Consider the following 26,847-nt stretch of genomic DNA (forward strand, 5'->3'; position numbering starts at 1 on the left):
TGATGCTTCTCTCATAAAGACCCTGCTTATGGTATTTGGTATATATAACAAACCTCATTTTTCATGGTGGCAGTTGCTCACAGTATAACCTTGGCTCAGGAGCAGTCCTGTAAGGTGACCTTGTACAGGACGTTTGGCTTTTTAGTCAAATCAAAAGTAAATACAGTTCCAAAAGTTAGTTTTGCTTGCTTAAAACATTCAAAGAACTTCAGAAAACTGCTGCACAGTTAAATGCAAAGAAGTACACAAGTAAAAATTATGTTCCAGTTCATTGGTTAGTAGTTACAGGTAATAAAATTGAATTGCTGGAAATTATTTTCCATTGACTCTTACCTAAAGCCACTGGTGTCATGCACTCAGATTTTCCTTCTATTTTACAGCATTTTTGGAGATCAGGGCAGTCAGTATCCCAATGGCAAGAGGTACTGAGCTCACTCGTTTTCTGCTGTGGACATCTTCCTGGCTTTGAGGTGAACACTGAAGCTTTTTCCAAGGCTGTGTGTGTAAGTAGGAAAAACATTTGGTCAAGAGTGGTACAACAGGCAGTCAGTAAATACTGGATCAAAATATAAACTCTGGGTTAAATAAACTATGAACTGAAAAGTGATTCTGTATGCAATTATGACTAAAATCAGGCAAAATATTGCAGAAGTGACATTATTGTTAATATCATTTATAGAGTATATCTTTTAACAATAAGAAAGAAAAAAATAAATGTGTCTTGATGACTCTAGTCTTCCATTTGGTGAATCTACTTTTCTGATATGGGGATGTGGGGACGCTAGAGTCTATTCAAGTAATAATGGGTGAAAGGGTAGAAAGCACCTAGGATCACACATCAGTCCATTGCATGGTGCACACATGCACAGAAAGATAGCTGACAGCTTTTTATGAAGGTGACATTGAGTGTTCTTTGTATTATGTGATGCGTGTTATCTCACTACTGTGTTACCCTTAAACTACCCAAGTTCATTACTGGATTGGTCTACTCTTGCACTCTCGTGGCAACACTACTGGCTACACCACAACGTACACTATTACAATATTAGAACATTGGAACCATCTAGACAAGAACAGGCCATTCAGCCTAACAAAGCTCACTGTTCCCATTGGGATTAATAAAGTATCTATCTATCTATCTATCTATCTATCTATCTATCTATCTATCTATCTATCTATCTATCTATCTATCTATCTATCTATCTGGTCCTATCTACTTAATCTAAAACAACAAGTCCAGTTTTGAAAGTCCCTAAAGTCCTACATGTACAAAGATTACAGTCAAGGCATCATGCAAGCACTAAGTGTATCCTGGGGGTTTTGACACAGTAAAATTGCCAGCGTTAAATTAACTTGTATAGTTTCAAAGTAATCTTTAAAAGTTTATTGAAGGGAAGAGTGTCTCCAAAAATTATTTAACACTGGTAATTTTGCTGTGGAAATGTTGTAAATGCCTGGAATAAAACACATTATTAGGAAGGTTTATAAAAGGTGACATTTTGATTCAAGCAGCCATTTCGGGAGCTTTCATATGATTGGTAGGACATGCTCACTTTTGAAGATACAATAAATGAGAACTGTGATGTCACTTTTCAACTGAATAATATTATTTTAGAAATGTGTCTGAGCTAAACAAAAAAAAATATTTATAGTGAATTAACATAATATATTTTAAAACTGTGGTGGCAGAGTGTCATCACACCAGACCTTTGCACCCACAGGAACATCAAATAAAATAAAAATGGTGCCTGAATTGATAAAAAGGATAACTGTGGGTAGTGAAACAAATTATAAAAGGAACAGTAACTTTACTTGCATTAAGGGCCAGATGTTGTGCAAAAGGATGTTAAATGTTTCCTTCAGTAATTTAACTTATTCAAATGCTTATAAAAACCAACCCCAGCTCTGTCTTCTTATGCGATTTAGTAGAGAAAAGCCAAGCAAAATGACACCTTTTATCGGCTAACTAAAAAGATTACAATATGCAAGCTTTCGAGGCAACTCAGGCCCCTTCTTCAGGCAAGATGTAATGTAATGTAACAGTTTAAGAATAAAATCAAATCTGTCACAGCCAATCACAGACTAGTAGGTCTCAGTCATGGGGTATGTCCCATTAGACGATCAACTTCAATGGAGTACACCATCAACTGCCTTCAAAAGATTATGTAAATGAAAGATAATACAGAAAATCGATGAAAAAGTCGTCTAATGTGACTTAGTCTTTGCTGTTTATCTGGGAGCTGTGTCCTCCCTGCTCATTTAGAGTGACAGCACAGTCCCATCATTTTGTTTCTAGGACAATTTTCTCTTTATTAGCCAAGTTGTGGTCCCAGCTGAAATGTCTTCCTTGGCTTCACTCTTTTTTTGATCTGAAGGACAGACACTCCTACCCACTGCTGGGTTGCTGGTCATATTGCATCTTGGTGTTAATACTTCATACTTCCATCAAAGCCATTTTTCTCTCACACTTATGCCGATGCCCATGCAAGTAACAAACATGGGGGACGTACCTGTCTCAAGCAGCACAGAGATCTTTCTTTCTGTTTCTCAGTCCTGGAGGTCTGTTGTATGACTTAATCCTGCTGTTTACTAATGTAATGGTGCACTCTGGTCAGCTGGATACCTCCCTCAAAAAATCAGGGGAGCATAGTTATTAGTGCTGTAACATACACAACCAGGCACAGGGGTTCACCTACTTACCCAGTCCCTGCCTGTGTGGAGATTCTGAATTGTTAACATGTCCATATGGGTTTTCTCCAGATTTTCTGGTTTCCTCCCACATCATAAAGAAATGCATGTTATATTGATTAGCAGGTCTTCACTGGTGTTGGTGTATATGTAACTGTCATCTGACATTCAGGTCAGGTTGAGTTTTTGCCTCATGCCTGAGGTTTCTCCAATATTTATGGCTCTCTGCTACCCTGCATTCTCTGTATAACTCCAATTGTGAAAACAAATGTGCACCGTAAACAAATGAACAGTGTTCTTATAATTTATAAGTTCATTTGAATTAATGTAGCAGCCAAATAATTTATAAAGCATAACTATGTAAAGAAAAAATGATAATTGCACCACAGCAATACAGAACTTGCAAAAAATAGCACATGCTGCTCTGTTATTCTGGGCTACAGCAAATTGATGCGTTTTGCTTCCTTTAATTGTTCAAAATGTCTGCAAAGAATAAATTAAGAATGCAGATCACCTTTACAAAAACTCATGTAATGACAGATGTCTAAGTGCTCGGCAACACATATGAAACACAAGTGAAAACAGACAACCGACAATTGTGGTTTCCACAAAAGCTAGTAAACCGTTTAGAAAACGTGTACTATAATGAGAGCCTAAGATGAACATGTCTTTGTCTCTCTCATGTGAAAAAATAAGTTTTGGTCTTCAAGACAGATTTTTGCCAAGCAGAAAAGCACAATATCTGTAGGTTTTTAAGATATTCCTATCAACCAATTCAGATTTTATGTTATCATTTAAATCACAGTATTAGCATAACACAGTTTAGCACACTGAACCTAATTAGGGTAGACTAATGGACAATAAACTAATTTGGTCTAATGTCCTTAAGCTGGTTAAAATGAGTTCATTCCTTGCCTTTGCTCAAAAGCCCTTCATTCATAACCTTCACCGCGTCCACAGGACACAAGAGCTCCAACAGTTCAAGCTGCTACCCTCTGGTCACAACGGCTTTTCCACGGACGTTTCAGCCAATACATACTGTACATGTCCTTAGGTGTAGTTTGTCCAGGCTCTTGAAAGACTTGCTCATTTTCATTACTCACTTCAATCCAGTGATCGTTAATGTGTACTTGTATGAATATGTAACATATAATATGTATGAATTTGTAATATGTACTTGTATGAATATTCCAAAACCTAAACAAGATAGCTATTCATATTTTCCTATTTCCGTGAAATTAAAAAGATGCTTGGCAACCTTTTAAGGAAAAGCCATGTCCTCACTTTGTATTGTTTGTACCTAGCTGTAACAATATGTGACTGAGAAGTGTCCCAAATCCCTACAGCTCTTCCATCCTCATGGTAATTCTTACTTTAATGGTGTATCTTGGGAGGCAGTGTGGTGTGGTGGCTAAGACATGAGATTATAACCAAAAGGCTGCCATTTTAAAGCCTACTCTCAGCTCACCTTTTTAACTCTAATGAACGCATTTAATCCACTTGTGCTCCAAGTGTAAAAAACAAACATAAATAACCATAGTGCATCCATATGTATAAGATGGCTGGAATACAGTTGTCATTGCATCAGCTATTTCTGTCTGTGTGACAGTTAATGAACTCCAGTGGGATTAGTATTTCCCCTATTTGCCTTTTGTATTTCTTATTATTTTCTTCTATTTAAAATTTCCCTTCTTAAGTTATAGCGTCAATGGCATACGCCATCTGTTGGAATGAAGAATGCAATGCAATGAGTCCAAACACAAACACTTTGGATTGGGCACGTTGAGAATGCCACCATTGCGTGACATCATAGGTATTGTGGACTACAGTTGCACTTTTCTGAATTCATTTAAAGTAGATGAGGCTTCTGCACTTATGTTTAAGCATTAGACCAATAGTACGTGATTTGTCATGGACTAGGCGAGCTAATATATAATAATAATGGCATACCTAAAGAATTAGTGCATCAGAGAGTGGACTTTAAACCACAAGACTGTTGGTGCAGCTCCTTTTTCTGATTCTGTTATGTTACTCTGACCTGATACCTTCACCTGCCAGTGTTTCAACTCAAAAAATAGATGGTGAACATGGAAAGGGCTTTGCCAAATATGCAATAAGACTGATACATTTATCCATACAGCCATTAATAAATTTGCTTAATACAGTTTGGGCCTGCAGAAGCTATAGCCATTCCAAGAACACTGGGCACCTCACAGCCATAAACTGCGAAGGATGGCATGCTAGTTCATCACATATTCACACTCACTTACACCTCGCCACTTTTGAGTATCTAATAAACGTAACATGCATATGCTTGGAATTTAGATGAAAAGTGGAGTTTCAGAAGAACAACCCATACAGACACAGTCTTATGTTTTTCTGTGTTAAATAATGCAGCAGGTCTTTGTATGGTATTCTTATACAATATGGACTAGTACTGAAGTTTGAAGAGGTTGGTTTCGTCCGTTTATAGGAGATGGACGTCTGAAGCAGAGCTCCGCTAGCAGCGGCTTTATTTTCCCACGTATTTCATATTATTTAGAGGTATCCTGTATTTAACCCGACCAAGGAACTTCCACTACAATATACAAGCATGAGTAACAAGAAGAAAAGTCAGAAAGAACCGGAAAAGAAACTTAAAGCTGCATCAAAGTCCGGACAGACTTCCGGCCTGAGTGCAAGTGTAAGGTATGGCATCACGGAGACTGACCTGGAAGAGGCAGAAGAGTGCGCAGAATTCCTGGGACCCCGCTCCATTGTATCATCTCCAGTCGAGAGTGAAAATGGGAGCGAAGGCGCAAGTGATACAGGTCGCGAGGGATCGCCGATTTCTGAGGATCATTCGAGACTAGAAAGGGCTCTGCAGGATGTGCTCTCATCTACTCATCGCGAGCCTGTAACAGGAGCTGCATTTTCACTTGCGGAGCACGAAAGCAGAAGCGAACTGTCCGAACTGAAAGAGATGATCTCTACACAGAAAGAGATGATCGCTACACTGGCCACTGCCATGGTTACGGCCATGAATGAGCTTAAGAAAGATAACACAAATGATCTTAAGAAGGTGGCCACTGAGCTCAAGAAGGATAACAAAGATAAGGAAACGCGTCTATTTAAACGTTTCGACGTGAACTTTAAAGGCATGTTGGAGAAATTAGTGGAACACATTGAAGAAACTAATTCCAAACTGAAAAGGCTTGATGATCATATTAATGACGTTTCAGATCAGCTGGAAGATGTTAAGCAGGGACTCACGGCTCGAGTGGAAACAGCGGAACAAATGGCATCTAACGCCGATGAAAAAGCCACAGCTGCGAACTCGGAATACAAAAAACTTGGAGACAGACTTGCAGCCCTGGAGGATGGGTGCAGAAGAAATAATATAAGAATTGAGGGTATACCTGAGAAACGAGAAAGCTCAAGCCCAGTGAAATTTGCAGTAGAATTACTGTCTAAAATAATTGGAGATGACTTTAAACTCGACAATGAGATAGCCACGGCTTATCGCACAAAGATACCAAGCGCCTTTAAACCTAGGTCTTTTATTGTCCGCTTCGAATGACTAAGATGTAAGCTTGATGTGATTGCACTTCTCAGACACAAGCAAGAGATTATATTCGAAAATAATCTTATTCGTATTTTTCCCGACTTCTCACCATCAACAGCTGCAAAACACAGATCCTACAACGACATTAAAAGGATGCTACGGGAAGCCGATATCAAATACAGCCTCTTGTATCCTGCCAAACTGAAAGTGGAAGTTCAAGATCGACATTATATTTTCTTCAGCAAAGAAGAAGCTGAAAAAGAATTAAAGAAGCTGTTTCCGACACTTTTTTGAAAGTTAATTAAAATTAAAGAGCCGTATTCTATCAAGGCACGGGAAGGACCTATGATCTGATCGCTGGATCCATGTTTAAAGAGACTGGTATTATAATTATACATCCCTTATTTTCTTTTTTTTTTTTTTTTTTTTTATCTGGACTTTATATGTTATATGTTTATGTTTTAATCAGAGTTATAGAGTTATAGACGTGAGTGTGAAAATGTGGAAGTGATTAAAGTAGGATTCGTTTTATTTATTTATTTATTTTTTTATTTTATTTATTTATTTATTTATTTTTTTTATTTTACTATACCTTAAAGTAGACTGTGTAACTTCATCCCCTTGGTTTAATGCTTGTTCTACTATTTATACAATTACCATTATACTATTACAGTATGAATTACCAGGTTTATCCTAGACTAGTTTTTAAAATCATTCCCAGGGTTGTTTTTTTTTTTTTTTTTAATCTTAATATCTTAACTTAAAAGCACTGAAGATTATTTCAAGCTTAAATATTGTTAATGAGAACATTTTTGGCAGATAGTATTAAGGATTTAACTGTAAAAGATATCTCTGTTTTAATTCTGTAACGCCGCTGCAGGGTGGGGTTTGTTTTGTTTTGGACGTGCTCTGTCTCTTCGTATGTCAGAGGACTGGAACATCGCGAAGTGGGGTCTAGCCTCATGTGGGGAGGCAAAATGGGGGGGGGGGGGGGATAAAGGGGGGAGAGAAGGAGAGCAGGTTATATCTAATCTATTCTTATAATCCTTATAATTATAAATATCAATGCAACAACAGGCTAACATGCAACAACTCATGGGGAATCTTGAAACTAAGATTAAAACTGCCATATTACCAATTAAAACTATAAATGACATTAAAAACTCAGAATCAATGTCTCCATGATGGGACAGTTAACTTTGTGAGCTGGAATGTTAAAGGCCTGAATCACGAATTAAAGAGAAAGAAAGTATGCTCTCACCTAACAGGCTTAAACGCTAAAATAGTATTTTTACAGGAGACCCACTTACTAACCAAGGATCAGTTCAGATTACAAAAAGACTGGACTGGCCAAATGTTCCATTCTAGCTTTATAAAGAAAACTAGAGGGGTGGGAATTCTCATACATAGAACAGCTCCATTTGTAGCATCAGAGGTAGTGTCGGACCCTGAAGGGAGATATGTGATGGTCATGGGCAACTTATATAACAGTAAAATGATTTTGATAAATGTTTATGCACCCAATGTTGATGATAAGGAATTCATGCAAAATCTATTTGCATCCATTCCCAATGTGAACACTCATAAAATTATAATGGCTGGGGACTTTAATTGTGTTTTAAATCCACTCTTAGATAGGACTCCTGTGACAGGGGGGACGACATCTAATACTGCAAAGATAATTACACAGTTTTTAAATGATCACAACTTATCAGACCCCTGGAGGTTTCTTAACCCAAACTCAAGAACATATTCGTTCTACTCACCAGTGCATTATAGCTACTCAAGAATTGATTATTTTTTTATAGATAATAATTTCCTGCCTACAATTAAATCATGCAAATATGACACAATTGTTATCTCTGACCATGCCCCTCTAGTCTTGGAGCTAAAATCAATAAGCCCCTCATACTCACCCCGCAGATGGCATCTTAACCCTCTTTTATTGGCAGACGAGAACTGCACAGAATTTATATCCAAACAAATCAGCTTCTTCCTAGAGACAAACACGTCCACAGAGGTTTCTGCAGGAACACTCTGGGAAACTCTAAAGGCCTTCTTGAGAGGCCAGATTATTTCATATCTTTCCCATAGAAATAAATTAGAAACCAAGAAAGTGTCAGAGCTAAGAAATGAAATTACTAGAATAGATGAAGAACAAGCCAGGCGTCCAAGTGAAGCTCTTCACAGGAAAAGGCAGGCCCTGCATACAGAACTTAACATCTTAACAACTAAAGAAACTGAACAACTTATTTATAAGTCTAGACAGCATTACTATGAACACGGAGAAAAAGCTAATAAGCTTTTAGCTCAACAAATTCATAAACAAGAAGTTCACAATGCAATACCAGTAATCACCAACAAGAATGGAGAAGAAATCATCGACCATAATAAAATAATGCACACATTTAGAGATTACTATAAGTCTTTATATTCCACTGAGCCCAAAGAAGACAACACGCAATCTAATGCATTTCTGGATAATTCACAAATACCACAAATAGATGCTTTAAGTGCTGAGGAACTGGATAAACCTCTAACGCTAACAGAATTACTAGACGCTATAAAGTCACTACAAAGCAGGAAATCATCAGGCCCTGATGGTTACCCCGTAGAGTTTTATAAGAAATTCTCCACTCAGCTAGCTCCACTCTTATTGGTAACATTTACAGAAGCTAAAGACCACCAAATACTACCTCAAACATTTCGACAAGCATTAATCACCGTCTTTCCTAAACAAAATAAGGACTTGTTACAATGTGCATCATATAGACCAATTTCACTCCTGAATAATGATGTTAAGATACTCTCAAAAATCCTAGCTAGAAGGATGGAGAAAGTGCTGCCCTCGGTAATATCACAAGATCAAACTGGATTTATTAAAGGCCGACATCTATCTTCAAATCTCCGACGCTTGTTTAATGTTATATATTCACCAGCAAAATCAAACACCCCAGAGATATTACTATCATTAGACGCAGAAAAGGCATTTGACATGATCGAATGGAATTACCTTTTCACTGCATTGGAGAAATTTGGGTTTGGCCCGAATATTTGTGCTTGGATTAAACTACTGTATACCAGTCCAGAAGCTTCAGTTTGTATTAATAAAATTTGCTCAGACTACTTTAAACTAGAACGTGGTACCAGACAGGGATGTCCCTTGTCGCCACTGTTGTTTGCAATCGCTATTGAACCACTGGCGGTTCACTGCCGAAATTCTTATCAGATAAAGGGGATTGTCAGAGAAGGACTAGAACAGAAAATTTCTCTATATGCAGATGATATGGTCTTATATATATCGGACCCAGAAAACACTGTCCCTGCTGTTTTAACAGCACTAACAGAATTTCAAAAGATATCTGGTCTTAGAATTAATCTGAATAAAAGTATACTCTTTCCAGTGAACTCACAAGCATATAATATTAAATTAGACACCCTACCTTTTACCATAGCAGATCAGTTTAAATACCTAGGGGTAAATATCACAAGTAAACATAAAGCTCTTTATCAACAAAATTTTGGCGTCTGTATGGAAAAAATTAAGCAAGACTTGCATAGATGGTCAACCCTTCATCTCACTCTAGCCGGAAGAATTAACATTGTTAAGATGAATATCCTTCCTAAACTTCTCTTTTTATTTCAAAACATTTCAATATATATCAATAAATCGTTTTTTAAACAGTTAGATTCAACAATAACCTCATTCATTTGGAACTCAAAACACCCACGTATCCGAAGAGCGACCCTACAAAGACCTCAGGCAGAAGGTGGCATGGCTTTACCTAATTTTCAGTTTTATTACTGGGCAGCAAACATACAAGCCATAAAAACCTGGACACAAATAAATGCACATACACAGGCTTGGTCTGCAATAGAAGTAAAATCCTGTAGTACTTCTTTATATTCCCTGCTCTGCTCTCCAATAAATGAAAGTTATCGCAAATATACTAATAACCCAATTGTGCTTTACTCACTCAGAATATGGAACCAAATTAGGAAGCATTTTAAGATGGAAAATCTTTTATCAGTGGCACCTCTGCAAGGGAACCACCTCTTTCAACCTTCGCAAGTATATCCAGTTTTTAATACCTGGAAAAGTTTTGGGATTAAAATGCTCAGAGATCTTTATATAGACAACATATTTACATCTTTTGAACAATTACGTTCAAAATTTAACCTCCCAGCTACACATTTCTTTTACTATCTTCAAATTAGAAATTTTGTTAAAAAGAAATTGCCCGATTTCCCCCACCTTGCACCCTCCACAATGCTGGAAAAAATACTGCTCAATTCCGAGGAAACAAACACTATTTCCGCAATATATAAAATCTTATTAGAGTCCCTACCTTTCAAAGATCCAAGAGGACATTGGGAAGAAGATCTCTTAATCAATATATCAGAAAAGGAGTGGAAGGTAGCAAAGCAGAGAATTCACTCGAGTTCTATATGCGCAAAGCATAGAATTATTCAACTAAAAATTATATATCGAGCTCATCTGTCTCGCTTAAAACTGTCCAAAATGTTTCCAGGCCAGGATCCGACCTGCGAGCGCTGCAACCAAGCTCCTGCCTCACTGGGTCACATGTTCTGGGCCTGCACCAAACTAACATCATTTTGGACAAAAATTTTTAAGTGCCTCTCAGACAGCCTTAGTATCACAATCCCTCCTAACCCACTAACAGCTGTGTTTGGTGTCCTTCCAGATGGACTTGAATTGGAGAAGGACAAGCAAACGGTGATTGCATTCACTACACTCTTGGCACGCAGACTTATTTTGTTAAATTGGAAGAATCCTAATTCTCCTCTTATAAGTCAGTGGGAAACCGATGTTTTATATTATTTGAAATTGGAAAAAATCAAATTTTCAGTTAGAGGATCTGTACAAAATTTTTTCAAAACTTGGCAGGATTTTATCAATATTATTTTAGAATAAGAGAATTAACTATTATTGCATTTAACTCCCTTCTCCATCTCTTATTTATATAGATATTTACTTCTCCCCTTCTTTTGTCTAATGTTGCCTTATTAAAAAGCTTAAAGAAATTTTCCTTTAGCTAAGCTCTCCTTCTCAGGGGTGGGGTTTGATTTGTTTTCAAATTTGTTGGGTTATAAATTGATCTGTTTGTATGGAATGATTACAATGAAAATTAATAAAATAAAAATATTAAAAAAAATTTTAAAAAAAAAAAGAAGAGGTTTTCCAAATGTCACTGACAAAAGTAAACTTTATAGTCATAAGGAATTCAAACTGCCTGTTTTATGTAAAAAATTCTATCACAAAGTATCAAATGTGTGTCTTTATTGGTTTCACTTTCAGATGCATTAAGTTTGCCACAGCGTGATGTTATTAGTGTAAATGGAAAACATCTAACTATTTTCAAGCCAGCTTAGCACAAAATCCTTTACAAAGTTACAAGATGTTCCAAATTTCTATGCTCCTCTCAGATTCAATTCAGCCTTGTCCCATGACACTCAATACTGGAGTATTTACATATTTTCCTATATACACTGACAGGCATGGTGTTAGAGTAGGTAGTGCTGCAGCCACATCGATTCAGTGTCCTGGGTTTAAATCCCACACATGGCTGTCGTCCATGTGGAGTTTACAAGTTCTTTCCTTGTTCAGGTGGGTCAGTTTGTTGGTAATTCTGTCACTGTGTGGACCCTGAGACAGACTGCTAAAATGTCCAGGACTGTTTCCAGCCTTGAACATAATGCTACCAAGTATATTATTACTATGCAAGATTCCAAATAAGTATGCTAGTGCACACCATCTTAAACATATTTTGAAAGTGAACATCTAAGCTTCTGAAATACTTACGTAAAACACAATATGATCCAGCCTGCACATAACCATCACAACAGGTTGTAATTTCTTTCGTCGTTTTGGTTAAAAGAATTCGATATGATGTTTGGTAAAGTGTTACTTGACACATTGAGAACATCATAAATCTTCCACAAGGCACATTTTGAGTGTAAGACTGCTGAAAGGAGACAACCTTGGAGGCCGTCAGTACTACAGACTTCTTGCATAGATGATATCCTGATAAAGCAAGACTGGACCCTAAAATGAAAAAAAGAAACAGAATTTTAGTTGTCACCATAAAAAACATATAGTTGAACTATTTGACTATTGATGATTAATGGTGAACACTGTGCCAGTCTCTGTCCTTAAAACCATATGTCTGAAATACTCATTGTATCGTAATACCGTATTTACGTGTGTACCACACACACATTTTTTCCTGAAAATTAGCATTAGAAAATCAGGTGCACATCATACATGAGGAAATTTTTTTCTGTAATGTTTACTTCTGCTTGGTCTCGCTCGCGTGCGTGCTCTCTCTCGCTCGTTCGCTCGTCCGTGCTCTCTTTCTCTCGCTCATTTGCTCTAGCGCATGCTCTCTCTCTAGCTCGTTTGCTCATGCGCTCTCTCTCGCTCGATCGTTCACACTCTCTCTCTCTTGCTCGCTCGTGCGTGCTCTCTCTCTCTCGCTCTTTCATCATGCAACAAAAACAAGTGCAGAAACAGAATTTCGCAGAAAATGTACTCTAAACGCTTCCTATACAATCACAACGCTTGTCGTACACGGGGCAAATTTTTTTCAATATTTTCTTTGTAAAAATTAGGGTGTGTGTCTTACACGAGGGCACGTGGTACACGAATAAATACGGTATTCACTGTCATTGATGTCTTGTATTCAATCGCTGCACATATTTATTATGGTACCATGGATATCTTTCATTCTTAAATAAGCCATTTCCAGACAATATTACTGCCAACAATTGAATTATATTATTTATACAATTATTGTATATTTATTCAGTTTTTTTTCTGTTTTTTTATCATCTTGCAAGTCTGTTACAGTGTGTTGATGGGTCCACACATAACAATAATGTAAGCCTCCTTGCTCTGCAGCAGTCTCTGTGCAAAACGGCTATGGTTCAGTCCCAGGTGGAGGAACAACTTACGATAGGTCCTAGGGGTAAATCCTATCTCAGCTGCAATATTGTTTTACTTTCACTTTAATGTATTGTCTAATGAGTAATTACTAAATTGCCCATACCCATGTACGTTTCCAACGGTAAGCCCCAGTTCAAGAAACAAGAGAGCACACCCCTTGACTCCTTTTAGGAGGACTGCTCCTCCAAATACACATTGCATATAAAGTTTGGGGTAGCATTACTGCATTCTTGTTGTTCTATTAAAACTTAAATAAACACAAAATCATCAGCACACCAGACAAGCACCTGGGTGGGGTGGGTAGTTGCCAACTGCCAAAGTCATGGATGCTGAGCATAGGTGAACCATTCTTCTTGTTTCCTCTAGGCAGAAGGAATCACAGAGAATCCTGTTTGTTTGGCATTGTAAGAGGAAAACCATGTACTGTAAAGGGACTGCAGTGCAATAGTTCTTAAGGAATGTCACACATGTGTGTCTGTGGATCACCTTATCAGCTCAGATCAGGTATGCGATACCACTCCAGGACAAGAGGGGCACTCTTACTAACAGTCTTGTCTTTTCCATCCGCAGGTCGGAAAGGACACCCCATGAGAGTAATGTTATTACATTAATGTTATGCCCCTTCTGGTCCGAACTATATAACGACAGCAATTCTAGGAAGGAGTTGTTTCATATCAATCTGACCCTACTACAGGACAGAGCTCCACAGACAGACCCTTAGCACAGAGCCATCAGAGGATAAAGTTCTTTTGTTGTTTTTTCCTGTGCTTGTGTCATAGGGTGTCTGTTTATTTTGCTGATAAAAGCTATTTTTCATTGTAAATGTTATTAAATAAGGTGCTCAGGTTGGCACCCCCAACTGTTGTTCAGACTTTGTTTGTCACGGACACCCAACTGGAACCTCAAGAAGACAAACTTGTACACAAAAGAGTGATGAGCAGCAGGGAAACAGGCACATTTTAGAATATTTCCTGCTTTTAGCTACAATGCCACAGCAATTTATCATATTTATTAATTAATCTATTTACTTACTTATTTGAGCAACCTGTTTCCATGGTCACAACAGATATAAATAAATTCCTCATTTTTTATAGCTGTTCAATGCCTAGTGTTCCAACTTGCTAGAAGAACTACAGCAGGTCTGAGTGAGGGTGAAAGCTGTGATAAGAAAGGGGATCGGACAGTTGACAGGGCATGTAAAGTGTCTTCTGGCTCCCATCTATACTGGGATTAACGCACATCTTCATTAGTGGTCTGTGGCACCCGGCTGGGGTTCATGCCCGGACGGGATGCCCAGGAGGACCGGAGGAGAGCTTGTGCCTCCTCCAGAACATGAGGGGGTGTCCTCCCTGGTTGCTTTGGGGACCCTGTAGAGGCCCGTGGTCACCACCAGGGGGCGCCCCGATGCCTTGGGAGCCCTGGACCTCAGTACTTCCGCCACACCCGGAAGTGCTAGGGGGAAGAGTATTGGGGACACCCAGAGGACTTCCGGATACGCCGACAGAGCTGTGTGGCTACACAAGCCCTCAGAATGCACTTGGAGTCCTTCTGGGGGTGAATAAAAGGGGCCGCCTCCCTCCAGTCAAGGGCAAGAGTCGGGAGGAAGAAGACAAAGCTTGGTGGAGAGGAGTGGAGGTGGACCAGAGACTAAGAAGGCATTGTGAGTGTGGCCAAGGACTTAAAAGGGTGTTTGGTGCTGGGGCACTGGGATTGTGCATTTGAACTGTGAATAGAATGTATAATAAATGTGTGTGTGGTGATACCATCATGTCTACCTGTCTGTATCCAGGCTGTTCCCCACAGGTCCAAGACCTCTAGTCTTATATATAATATCACCTGTTAGATAGTTTGATATCAATATACTTCCCATTTTGCAAAAGAGTAGTAATAAAATAAGCAGTTGTACAAAACAATAAAGATGCTGCTTCACCTGGATTTCAGCACACAAAGTGATGCCACACTTTCACCTGAAACGTGAAGCTGTTAGATATAATTAAAATTAAATTATTACATTTAATTGGCTTCAGAACTTGATCTATAACTTGAAAGTATATCGTTAGACTATGACTTTGGAAATGCAGAACATTTGTCACTGTCCACATTGACAGAGTGTATAGAGTGTACAGAATTGATTAAGAAGGCTAATAGGATGTTGGGTCCTAGTCTTAAGCTGTTAAGCTGCAGTTTAAGCCCCATATTACAAAACAACATAACAGAGTCCAGAGAAGCCCTATTAGATGGAGCCCACAGTAGGAGCTACACGGAAAAGCTGAATGTTTTTCTTTTCATCTTAAGTAAATGGAGATGATGAGGTAACACGATAGAAGTGTTAAAATTCCTTCCATTTTCCACCTTGCTTATCCCGTTCAAGTCAAGAGAAGCTGGTGTTTATCCCAAAAACATAGCAGAAGGTGGAAGCCAAAATGGGCACATGAATTGACATACCTACACTGATATTGTCTGGGCCAATTTAGAGTTACTAAACTAAGCTAACAAGCACATCTTCTGGATGTGGGACTGGAGTACCCAAGAGAAAAGCAAATTCAGATATGTGATGAATAAATACTTTGCATTCATATAGCACTTTTCTCACTACTCAAAGCGCTTAGCAATTGCAGGTTAAGGGCCTTGCTCAAGGGCCCAACAGAGCAGAGTCCCTTTCGGATTCGAACCGGCAATCTTACAATTGCCAGTGCAGATCCCTAGCCTCAGAGCCACCACTCCGCCTTGTGTGTAAACTTCACACTGCCACTTCACACTGTTTTTTGAGCAAGGATAGGTGTGTATGGATAAATCTTGGTTAAAGGTAAATTTTGCACAGATTTAAGCCATAGATACAGAGAATAAGTTATCAAGCAGTGTGGTAGACACCAATAATTTGAGGACCTACAGATGGCAACTTGATGATATTTTGAATAATTTGAGAGTGGCAAGCTGTGCTAGGTTAAATGGCCTCCGCCTGTCAAAACTGTTCTTATATTCTTAGTTGACCTAAGCCTGTGTAAAAATTAAAAGTTGTGAAGCTATGACACCAAAGCTCCCACACATGAATTCAGAACTGCAATCCTCCTTCTCAGTTTCCACTAAAAATGACTGCAAAGTCAAATGTTGAATTCAGTTAGTATAATTTCTTATATAGTTAGTATGATTTCTTTACTTGATGTGAATGTCCATTTATATACAGAATATGCTCACATAGGGCTAATTTAGAATCCCCAATTAACCTAAAAAATATATGTCTAGGATGAGGGAAGAAAACTATGGTACTCTGTAGGATCTACAAACACCATGTAGTCAATGACCAGGAATGGGCAGTGAACCCATAATGTTGGTTCAGCACTAGCCATTGCAATCAATATATACAGTGTGTGTGTATGTTAGTTATAGTCATTGAAAACACCGACTAGCTGGCATCCCAGCCAGAATGAAAGGTTCCTTGCCTGTCTGGAAAACCTTTATAATGGATGAATGGAGGGAAGTAGCCTCCTGGGGCCATATGCTTCCCCAGTGTATTAGGTACCACCTTCCCTCTAGTGGATCTCCCATGTACATACCTGCAGGTCTGCATGGGAACTGTAGTCCCAATGGGAATCCCTACCAGGGAGGAGCTGCAGAAAGGAGCATTCTCATTCTAGAGAGAGTCCACCTGACCTGGTAGTAATTTCTGGGTGCACTGTGGTGGCACTGGAAATACCCCTGGGTCTGGCATAAAGGAAGCTGCTCAGGTGAGTTGGAGTTGTGTTTAGAGGAAGGACAAAGCTTGTCTGGAAGGAGTGTAATAGGAAAAGAGAGAGAAGAGAAAATGTTAAATATATTGTGAAATCTGGAAGAAGAATCCTGTTCAAAGATATTTGATTGGATTAAAACTACTTATTTTGAACCTAGGACTTGTCTGTGCAATTGTGTATGGGATGTGGATGCCCCCTACAGGCCACAATATATACTGTATGTGCAAACACACAATTATCCAAGACAAATATTATCAAATTTTGTATGTGCACATATAAACATACAAATATAGTATGACCTATATAATGAATTAAAATGTAACAGAAAACCATGAATAGAAGAATGTCAAAATGATGTCACAAGCACAATCTGGCCTTGAATGTCCTTAAGTCAAAGGCACTCATTGCACTCATTACATGCATCAGAGATGTTGGGTTTATCACCCTACACTGTAAACACACAAAAAAGGTGCATCAGCACCTTTACCTACCGAGATAAGAGACAAATGAAAAAAGTCAAATGAGACAAATAAAAAAACTTGTGTCACTCCGGAGTCTTGATTGGCATCACTGTGCAGCACACACATTCACATAAGACCGAAAAGCCACCCAGAGTGCTGTGTTATCTGCACAACAGATCTTGAAATATGACTTCTGTTGAGAGATCTGTCCTATAACTGATATAAGACCCCTCATGGACCCCGTGATCATCAAAGGTGACTGTGTGCAGATGGTGCAGACCTATAAATATCTGGGAGTGCAGCTGGATGATAAATTAGACTGGACTGCCAATACTGATGCGCTGTGCAAGAAAGGACAGAGCCGGCTATACTACCTTAGAAGGCTGGCGTCCTTCAACATCTGCAATAAGATGCTGCAGATGTTCTATCAGACAGTTGTGGCGAGCGCCCTCTTCTACGCGGTGGTGTGCTGGGGAGGCAGCATTAAGAAGAAAGATGCCTCACGCCTGGACAAACTGGTGAGGAAGGCAGGCTCTATTGTTGGCATGGAGCTGGACAGTTTGACATCTGTGGCAGAGCGAAGGGCGCTCAGCAGGCTCCTGTCAATTATGGAGAATCCACTGCATCCACTAAATAGTATCATCTCCAGACAGAGGAGCAGCTTCAGCGACAGACTGCTGTCACTGTCCTGCTCCACTGACAGATTGCGGAGATCGTTCCTCCCCCAAATTATGCGACTCTTCAATTCCACCCGGGGGGGGGGGGGGGTAAACGTTAACATTTAACATTATACAAAGTTATTTTCTGTTTTTCACCTCCATTATTATCAATCTTTAATTTAATATTATTTATTGTATCAGTATGCTGCTGCTGCTGGAGAATGTGAATTTCCCATTGGGATTAATAAAGTATCTATCTATCTATCTATCTATCTATCTATCTATCTATCTATCTATCTATCTATCTATCTATCTAATAAAGCCTGTGCTTGGATTGGGCAAAAATTATACTGTGAAGTTCAATGATTATCTTCTTAGTCATTTTTGTACAAGTCTTAAGACAGTGTAGGTTGAGGAATTTTCCAACAAACTCATGTTTGATCTGAATACCATAGTGAGAGCTATAGTTAATCAAAGCAGAACAATGTGAGGGTAAATGGAAAAAAAGGGTCAGTTTGATGACAACTCTGTTTTACCACAGTTTGGATGTAGAAGGGGTCTGCTTTCCTCCCATTGAAAAAGACAGCTGCAGTCATTTGCTTGAGCAGCATTATCTAGATGCTGATACATCTGGTAAGACACCCAAGTGTTAACAGGATTTGCCACATGGCTTACTGGGGTCAAAGACTTTGTTAGGTCAATGAAAGCAATGTATTACTTTTGGTACTGCACCAGGAATTTTGATTGATTTGCTGGCCTACAAAAACCATGTCAGTAGTACCACTTCAGTATGGGCTGAAGCCACGCTAGGCCTTAGGAAAGATTTGCTCTGCAAGTGGAAGTAGACAATTTAGGAACACCCAGGCAAAGTGCAGGGAAATGGTGGAGAGCAGGGTGATGCCGCAATAATTTCCACAGTGAAATATGTTTCCCTTCTTAAAGATGGTGACAGTGTTAGCATCACCATCATAAAGTAGTTCAACTGTTTAAGAGGCTAATGGGCTCCAGCAGAAGGAATCAACCTGTCTTTTGATTCCTAGAAATCAGTGCAGCCAGCAAAATACAGCCAACAGAATTGTTATGATTGTCTGGCAAAAGACAGATGCTCAGAGAAGTTTAGAGCCCAGAGCAAATAACCAGGAGATGGTTGAAACAAATGGACAGGTGCAGTATAACAAGGGACCTTGTGGGGTTTAAGCCACCCTAGAAATGCCAAAGCCACCGCATAGTCCATTCACCACCAAGAAATGAGTGACTAGGTATAATATTATTAGGCTACTATAGGCACAATTAAATATATTTATTTACACATTTTGAGACTACATTTGTTTTATTAAGTTTAAACTGTCAGTGTCCTTAGACATTATTTTTTCAGGGCCACTCAGAACTATTTCTGTTTCCCACATCTACCTTTGTCGAACCCTGCAGGTCAATGCTCCTCCACATTTGGGCACACAGACTTGGTGTAATAAGTTTGCAAGAGTCAGAATGTTGACTGTAACCAATAGAACCAATTTCCAAATCCAAAACTCAAAACTAAAAATCTTATTCCAGAAAGACATGGTAAAGTTCTTACATTACTATAAAGATTTGCCTCTAACTAACAGTAATATTTGTTGTTTGTTTTTAATGAAAGAATCCAACACTTGGCTGTCAGGAATAGTGTGCCGCCATCTTAAATGAGTGAAATATGATGATGCAAAACAATGTTTTACCCTTGTGTCACATGAAGTGCAATAGGCTTAGGAATCATAGGCCACATGGCGGCGTGAATTTAGATTTAGAGCTGGTTTTATTTGCCCTTTTTCTTTTTGCCCTATACATTTTTCTTAATGATTAATTATTTTTTCATGAATTCTCTGCATTGGAAAGCATTTAGTTTTGCTTTAGTTTTTATTGTTGTTCTTCTTTTCCTTCTTTTGGCTGTTCCAATTAGGGTTTGCTACAGCAGACCATCTTTTTCCATATCTTCCTGTCCTCTGCATCTTGTTCTGTTACACCCATCACCTGCATGTTCTCTCTCATCACATCCATAAACCTTCTCTTAGGCCTTCCTCTTTTTCTCTTGCCTTGCAGCTCTATTCTTAGTATCCTTTTCCCAATATACCCAGCATCTCTCCTCTGCAAATGTCCAAACCAATGCAATCTCACCTCTCTGACTTTGTCTCCAAACTGTCCAACCTGAGTTGACCCTCTAATGCAGGGGTACCCAATATGTCGATCGCGATCGACCAGTAGATCAGAAAGGTAGTGCAGGTAGATTGCGTTGCATTCAAAAAAAATGTTTTAAATGTTAGTTTATCATATATCGCCCTATGGCATTTGCAACTTGATTGATATACAGGGCAGCCAGTCTGAGATCTCTTTTTTTCTAACACACTGGTCATCCCGCACACACGATCAAACACGTGGGCTACTGCAAAACTCCGGCTATCTAAGTGATCTAGTTAGCCTTCCAATTTATATCGACTAAAGAAGGGATTTAAAAAAAAATTTGTTGGTTATGGGCTGGATGTGGAATTGGAAGAGGATATTTTTCTCTCACAATGTCACATTTGTCTGATCTGTCCATCTATCATTGCTATTCCAAAGAAGGAAAATGTGGAAGGCGCTCTGGTTTCCGCCCACAGTGCAAAGACATGCTAGTTAGGTGGATTGATGATTCTAAATTGGCCCTAGTGTGTGCTTGGTGTGTTTGTGTGTGTCCTGCGGTGGGTTGGCACCCTACCTGGGATTGGTTCCTGCCTTGTGCCCTGTGTTGGCTGGGATTGGCTACAGCAGACCCCCGTGACCCTGTGTTCGGATTCAGCGGGTTGGAAAATGGATGGATGGATGGAAAATGTGGAAAGGCACTTTCGAACTGTTCATAAAAACTACAAAACTGACTTCCTTCCGAAAAGCAATCTGAGAAAGAGAAAGGAGAGGGAACTAAAATCGCAGTTAATCAGACAGCCGTCATTTTTCACTCAGCCAAATTCAAAAGCAAAGGCAAACACACCAAAGCATTGTTCCGGGTGAGTCACTCGATCATTAAGCATAAGAAGTCCTTCCAAGATGTAGAAATGATAAAAGAGGCCTTCATTGAGACAGATGGCTAGGGAGAAATTCCTGCTGAGTTTTCAAGACCCCTGGCTGGAGAAAAAGGAGTTTCTCCTTGTCATTAAACATGCAGAATACAAGTAACTTAATAATGATCAATGGCCGCTAGACTTGCCATTTTTTTTCTGATCTGACCTACATGTTGAATGAGCTTAATTTAGAGCTTCAAGGAAAAGAGAACTCCAAGGTCAATATGATTAGCTCAGTTAATGCTTTCAAACGAAAAATGCAACATCTGACCTCAAAGCTGCAGCGCCTTGATTTGGGGAACATTCAAAACCTCGCGTCAGAGCTGAAGACGCAATGGAAGGCGTGTGCGCAACTTAACAGCATACGCTACACAGAGCAGATTGAAAATTGTCTGTCAGACACAGAAGCACTCTGTAATATTTTCTGGCCAAAAGTTAAATTATTAAACAGAACCAAACTGTAGTCAGTAATAACATTCATGCAATCAGTCAATCAATATTTGGTACATGTGTTCAATTTGTCCATCCATCCATCCATTTTCCAACCTGCTGAATCCGAACACAGGGTCACGGGGGACTGCCGGAGCCAATCCCAGCCAACATAGGGCACAAGACAGGAACCAATCCTGGGCAGGGTGCCAACCCACCGCAGGACACACACAAACACACCAAGCACACACTAGGGCCAATTTAGAATCGCCAATGCACCTAACCTGCATGTCTTTGGACTGTGGGACCCGGAGGAAACCCATGCAGACAACATGCAAACTCCACGCAGGGAGGACCCGGGAAGCAAACCCGGGTCTCCTAACTGCGAGGCGGCAGCGCTACCCACTGCACCACCGTGCCGCCCCTGTTCAATTTGTTTGCACTCATATTCATAACCTGAATAGGAAATATTATTCATTCACGTACAATATATATTTTATAACTACTTTTCAATTACATGTTATATTTTACACAGTCTTGCCTTTTGCTTTCACTATTATGCCTTATCAGTTTGTAAGAAAAGCAACCCAGCCACAAGGGATAAACAAACCAGTGCGTTTCTTCATGCCAGTCCCAAACCCAGATAAATGGGGAGGGCTACATCAGGAAGGGCATCTGGTATAAAATTTTGCCAGATCAAGATATGGACAAATATACAGATTTTCATACCAGATCGGTTGAGTCCCAGGTTAACAACAATGGCCAATTGGGCTACTGTTGGCCAAAGAAGGAGAAGAAGAGAGGGGGAGACATGTTCGAAAGAAAGAGGAAAGGAGGAAGGTAAAGAGAGTAGAACTGAGGGTAGGAACTTTGAATGCTGGCAGTATGACTGATAAGGGGAGAGAGTTAGGCGATATGATGGAGAGAAGGAAGGTTGATATATTGTGCATGCAAGAGACTAAATGGAAGGGGAGTAAGGCCAGGTGGATCGGAGGTGGATTCAAATCGTTCTATCATGGTGTGGATGGGAGGAGAAATGGGGTAGGGGTTATTCTGCAAAGGAACAGTATGTCAAGAGTGTTTTGGAGGTGAAAAGAGTGTCAGACAGAGTAATGATTATGAAGCTGCAAATTGGAGGCGTGATAACGAATGTTGTTAGTGCATAAGCACCGCAAGTTGGGTGTGTGATGGATGAGAAAGAAGATTTTTGGAGTGAGTTGGATGAAGTGACAAGCAGTGTACCCAAGGGACAGAAAGTGGTGATTGGAGCAGATTTCAATGGACATGTTGGTGAAGGGAACAGAGGAGACAAGGAGGTGATGGGTAGGTGTGGTGTCAAGGAGAGGAATGAAGAAGGTCAGAGGATAGTAGATTTTGCCAAAAAGGATGAGTATGCCTGTGGTGAATATGTTTTTTAAGAAGGGGGAGGAACATAGGGTGATGTACACAAGTGGAGGTAGATGCACACAGGCAGATTATATCCTATGCAGAAGAGTCAATCTGAGGGAGATTAAAGACTACAAAGTGGTGGCAGGGGAAAGTGTAGTTAGACAGCATAGGATGGTGGTCTGTGGGATGATGTTGGAGATCAAGAAGAGGTGGAGAGTGAGGGCAGAGCCAAGGATCAAATGGTGGAAGTTGAAAAAGGTAGAGTGCAAGGTTGAGTTAAGGGAGGAGGTAAGACAGGCACTGAGTGGCAATGAAGAGTTACCAGACAGTTGGGAAACTACAGCAGACGTAGTAAGGGTGACAGCAAGAAGGGTGCTTGGTGTGACATCTGGACAGAGGAAGGAGGAAAAGGAAACCTGGTGGTGGAATGAGGAAATACAGGAGAGTATACAGAGGAAGAGGATGGTGAAGAAGAAGTGGGATAGAGATACAGAAGTACACAGGAGTACAAGGAGATAAGGAATAAAGTGAAGAGAGATGTGGCGAAGGCTAAAGAAAAGGCATATGATGAGTTGTACGAGAGATTAGGCACTAAGGAGGGAGAAAAGGACCTGTACCGATTGGCTAGACACAGTCCGACCTATGAAAGATGTGCAGCAGGTTAGGGTGATAAAAATAAAGATGGAAACGTACTCAGAAGCAAGGAGGGTGTGTTGAGCAGATGGAAAGAGTACTTTGAGAGGCTTATGTAAAGAAGAGAATGAGAGAAATGGTTGTGCAACAGATTAGCAAGGAGGAAGTAAGGACAGCTATGAAGAAGATGAAAAATGGAAAGGCTGTTGGTCCAGATTACATACCTGTGGAAGCATGGAGGTGTTTAGGAGAGATGGCAGTGGAGTTTTTAACCAAATTGTTAAATGGAATCTTGCAAAGTGAGAGGGTGCCTACGGAGAGGAGAAGAAGTGTACTGGTGCCGATTTTTAAGAATAAAGGGGATATGCAGAGCTGTAGTAACTACAGGGGATAAAATTGATGTGCCAAAGCATGAAGTTAAGGGAAAGAGTAGTGGAAGCTAGGTTAAGAAAGAAGGTGAAGATTAGTGAGCAGCAGTATGGTTTCATGCCAAGAAAGAGCACAAAAGATGCGATGTTTGCTCTGAGTGTGTTGATGGAGAAAAATTGAGAAGGCCAGAAGGAGTTGCATTGTGTCTTTGTGGACCTGGAGAAAGCATATCACAGGGTGCCTCGAGAGGAGTTGTGGTATTGTATGAAGAAGTCAGGAGTGGCAGAGAAGTAAGTAATAGTTGTACAGGATATGTATGAGGGAAGTGTGACAGTGGTGAGGTCTGCGGTAGGAGTGACAGATGCATTCAGGGATTGGCTCTTATCCATCCATCCATCCATTGTCTCCCGCTTATCCGAGGTCGGGTCGCAGGGGCAGCAGCTTGAGCAGAGATGCCCAGACTTCCCTCTCCCCGGCCACTTCTTCTAGCCGGATTGGCTCTTAGCCCTTTCTTATTTGCAATGGTGATGGACAGATTGACAGATGAGATTAGACTGGAGTCCCCATGGACTATGATGTTTGTTGATGACATTGTGATCTGTAGCGATAGTAGGGAGCAGGTTGAGGACACCCTGGAGAGGTGGAGATGTGCTCTAGAGAGGAGAGGAATGAAGGTCAGTAGGAACAAGACAGAATACATCTGTGTAAATGACAGGGAGGTTAGTGGAATGGTGAGGATGCAGGGAGTAGCGTTGGCGAAGGTGGATGAGTTTAAATACTTTGGATCAACAGTACAGAGTAATGGGGATTCTGGAATAGAGGTGAAAAAGAAAGTGCAGGCAGGGTGAAATGGGTGGAGAAGAGTGCCAGGAGTAATTTGTGACAGGCGGGTATTAGTAGGAGTGAAAGGGAAGGTCTACAGTATGGAATTGAGACCAGCTATGTTATATGGGTTGGAGACGGTGGCACTAACCAGAAAACAGGAGACAGAGCTGGAGGTGGCAGAGTTAAAGATGCTAAGATTTGAACTGGATGTGAAGAGGTTAGACAGGATTAGAAATGAGTACATTAGAGGGTCGGCTCAGGTTGGACAGTTGGGAGACAAAGTCAGAGAGGTGAGATTAAATTGCTTTGGACATGTGCAGAGCACAGATTTTAAGCAAAAGGAAAGTGAAGCTACTAGTTAAACACTGGTTTATTTTACCAAAACAATATCATCTTAAAGTTATAAAAAATGTTGAAACACCCTGACACTTGAACCTTGGACATCTTGGAATAGCACAACTGCTGACCTGCTCAATTCTTGGACTTCTGAATTGTGGCCCTCTTTTAACTTTTACCCTCCCAACACCAACACACCCTGTTAGCATCTGGAGAAGATCACAGCTGGGGGTCTGAGAACATCTCAACTAACAGAAAAAGAACAAAATAGAGCATCCATCCTAGATGCCGAAGCCGCATTCATCGCGTCACACAGCGTTTTTTCCAGCAGAACCTGATGCTGATAGTACATTGAATACAATTCAGTACAAGTCAAATATAAAGTTATTTTTTGTGCCATGATTGTTTTTATTCTGCAGTGGGCTGGCGCCCTGCCCGGGATTTGTTCCTGCCTTGTGCCCTGTGTAGGCTGGGATTGGCTCCAGCAGACCTCCGTGACCCTGAGTTAGGATATAGCGGGTTGGATAATGGATGGATGGATGGATTGCTTTTATTGTTATTTTGTTTCCATTGTTACCGTGAGGCAATAACTGCAAATTAACTTATCTTTCCTAAAAATATATATCAAGAAAACCTGTGCCAGTACTGCTGGACACACAAACATGAGTTGGTGTCCATATGAATGTGAGTCAAGCTGGACTGTATTCAAGAGAATCCTGCCTTTTTATAAGTGGGATACTAAAGCTTTGTGCTATGTAAGCTTGAGGTGGTAGTCACACAAGGCAATAAACTGTATTTAAATACTGCTTGTCTTTTGACTTACCCTTTTAATGCATTTACAGTTTGCTTTAAATTTACATCTTACACTGTTGTTTTGTTGATTTAGTGTAGTTTTGAAAAAAATAGACATTTGTATACTTTGCAATCACCAAGTCATAGTGGCTTCTCCACAGACTAAGATCGTTTAACAATGAGAATGTTGAACTTAACATAGAGGGCAGCCAAAAATAGCACTTGACTGGCAATGCATTTTTTTTTCATTTCTTTATGGGTCTTTTTAGTAACAAAACAAATTCAATAAGTAATTAAAACTGCATGTGGAGAGAGAGAGAGAGAGAGAGAGAGAGAGAGAGAGAGAGAGAGAGAGAGAGAGAGAAAGAAAGAAAGAAAGAAAGAAAGAAAGAAAGAAAGAAAGAAAGAAAGATCAGCATATATGGATATACATTGAGAATGTTAAAAGGTCTGCAATTCATTATTTCGTTGAGTGAAGATGTGTGTTAACATTACATTGAATTTTTCATGACCTATGAAGACCAATCTTATCTCATTTTTGGATGTAGCTACACATTTTCTTTTTACCTCTCTAGAGTTCAGACAGAGAGGTGATGAGTTTTAAGTTGTTTTTTTAAAAGTATGAATGGAGTTGGCTGATCTAATTAAATTCAGGAGGTCATTCCATATTCTGGGCACTACAGAACTGAAAGTTACCAATAAAGTGCAAGTTAGTGTGGGGCACAACAAAATTGCCAGAATCAGAGGACCTTAATGGGCAAACAGGAGCATAACAATGGAGAAGGTCAATGATGTAGTCCAGTGTAAGGCTGTTTTGTCTAACAAGGTGCAAAACAATGGTTACCGCAAAATCCTGCCGGACTACGCCAATTGTTTTGTCTTGGTAGAGTAATATATATTGCTCTACTTTTCCCTATTGTATTATTAATATGTAGCCTTAGAATACCTAATCTCACAGA

At 39.8% G+C, this 26,847-nt stretch overlaps 1 protein-coding gene across 1 annotated transcript in view; it reads right to left on the reverse strand.

Moving 5' to 3' along the window:
- Window positions 1–26,847, reverse strand: part of umodl1 (uromodulin-like 1) — a 196,802-nt gene that overhangs the window by 163,882 nt on the left and 6,073 nt on the right. Inside the window, exons 2-3 of the mRNA XM_051926635.1 lie at window positions 12,057–12,299; window positions 334–495 (exon numbers count right to left, since the gene is read on the reverse strand). Of these exons, the coding sequence (XP_051782595.1) occupies window positions 334–495; window positions 12,057–12,299 (405 nt within the window). The remainder of the gene's footprint in view (window positions 1–333; window positions 496–12,056; window positions 12,300–26,847) is intronic.

Source organism: Erpetoichthys calabaricus, chromosome 4 (assembly GCF_900747795.2).
Source record: "Erpetoichthys calabaricus chromosome 4, fErpCal1.3, whole genome shotgun sequence".
NCBI classification, from domain to species: Eukaryota; Metazoa; Chordata; class Cladistia; order Polypteriformes; family Polypteridae; genus Erpetoichthys; species Erpetoichthys calabaricus.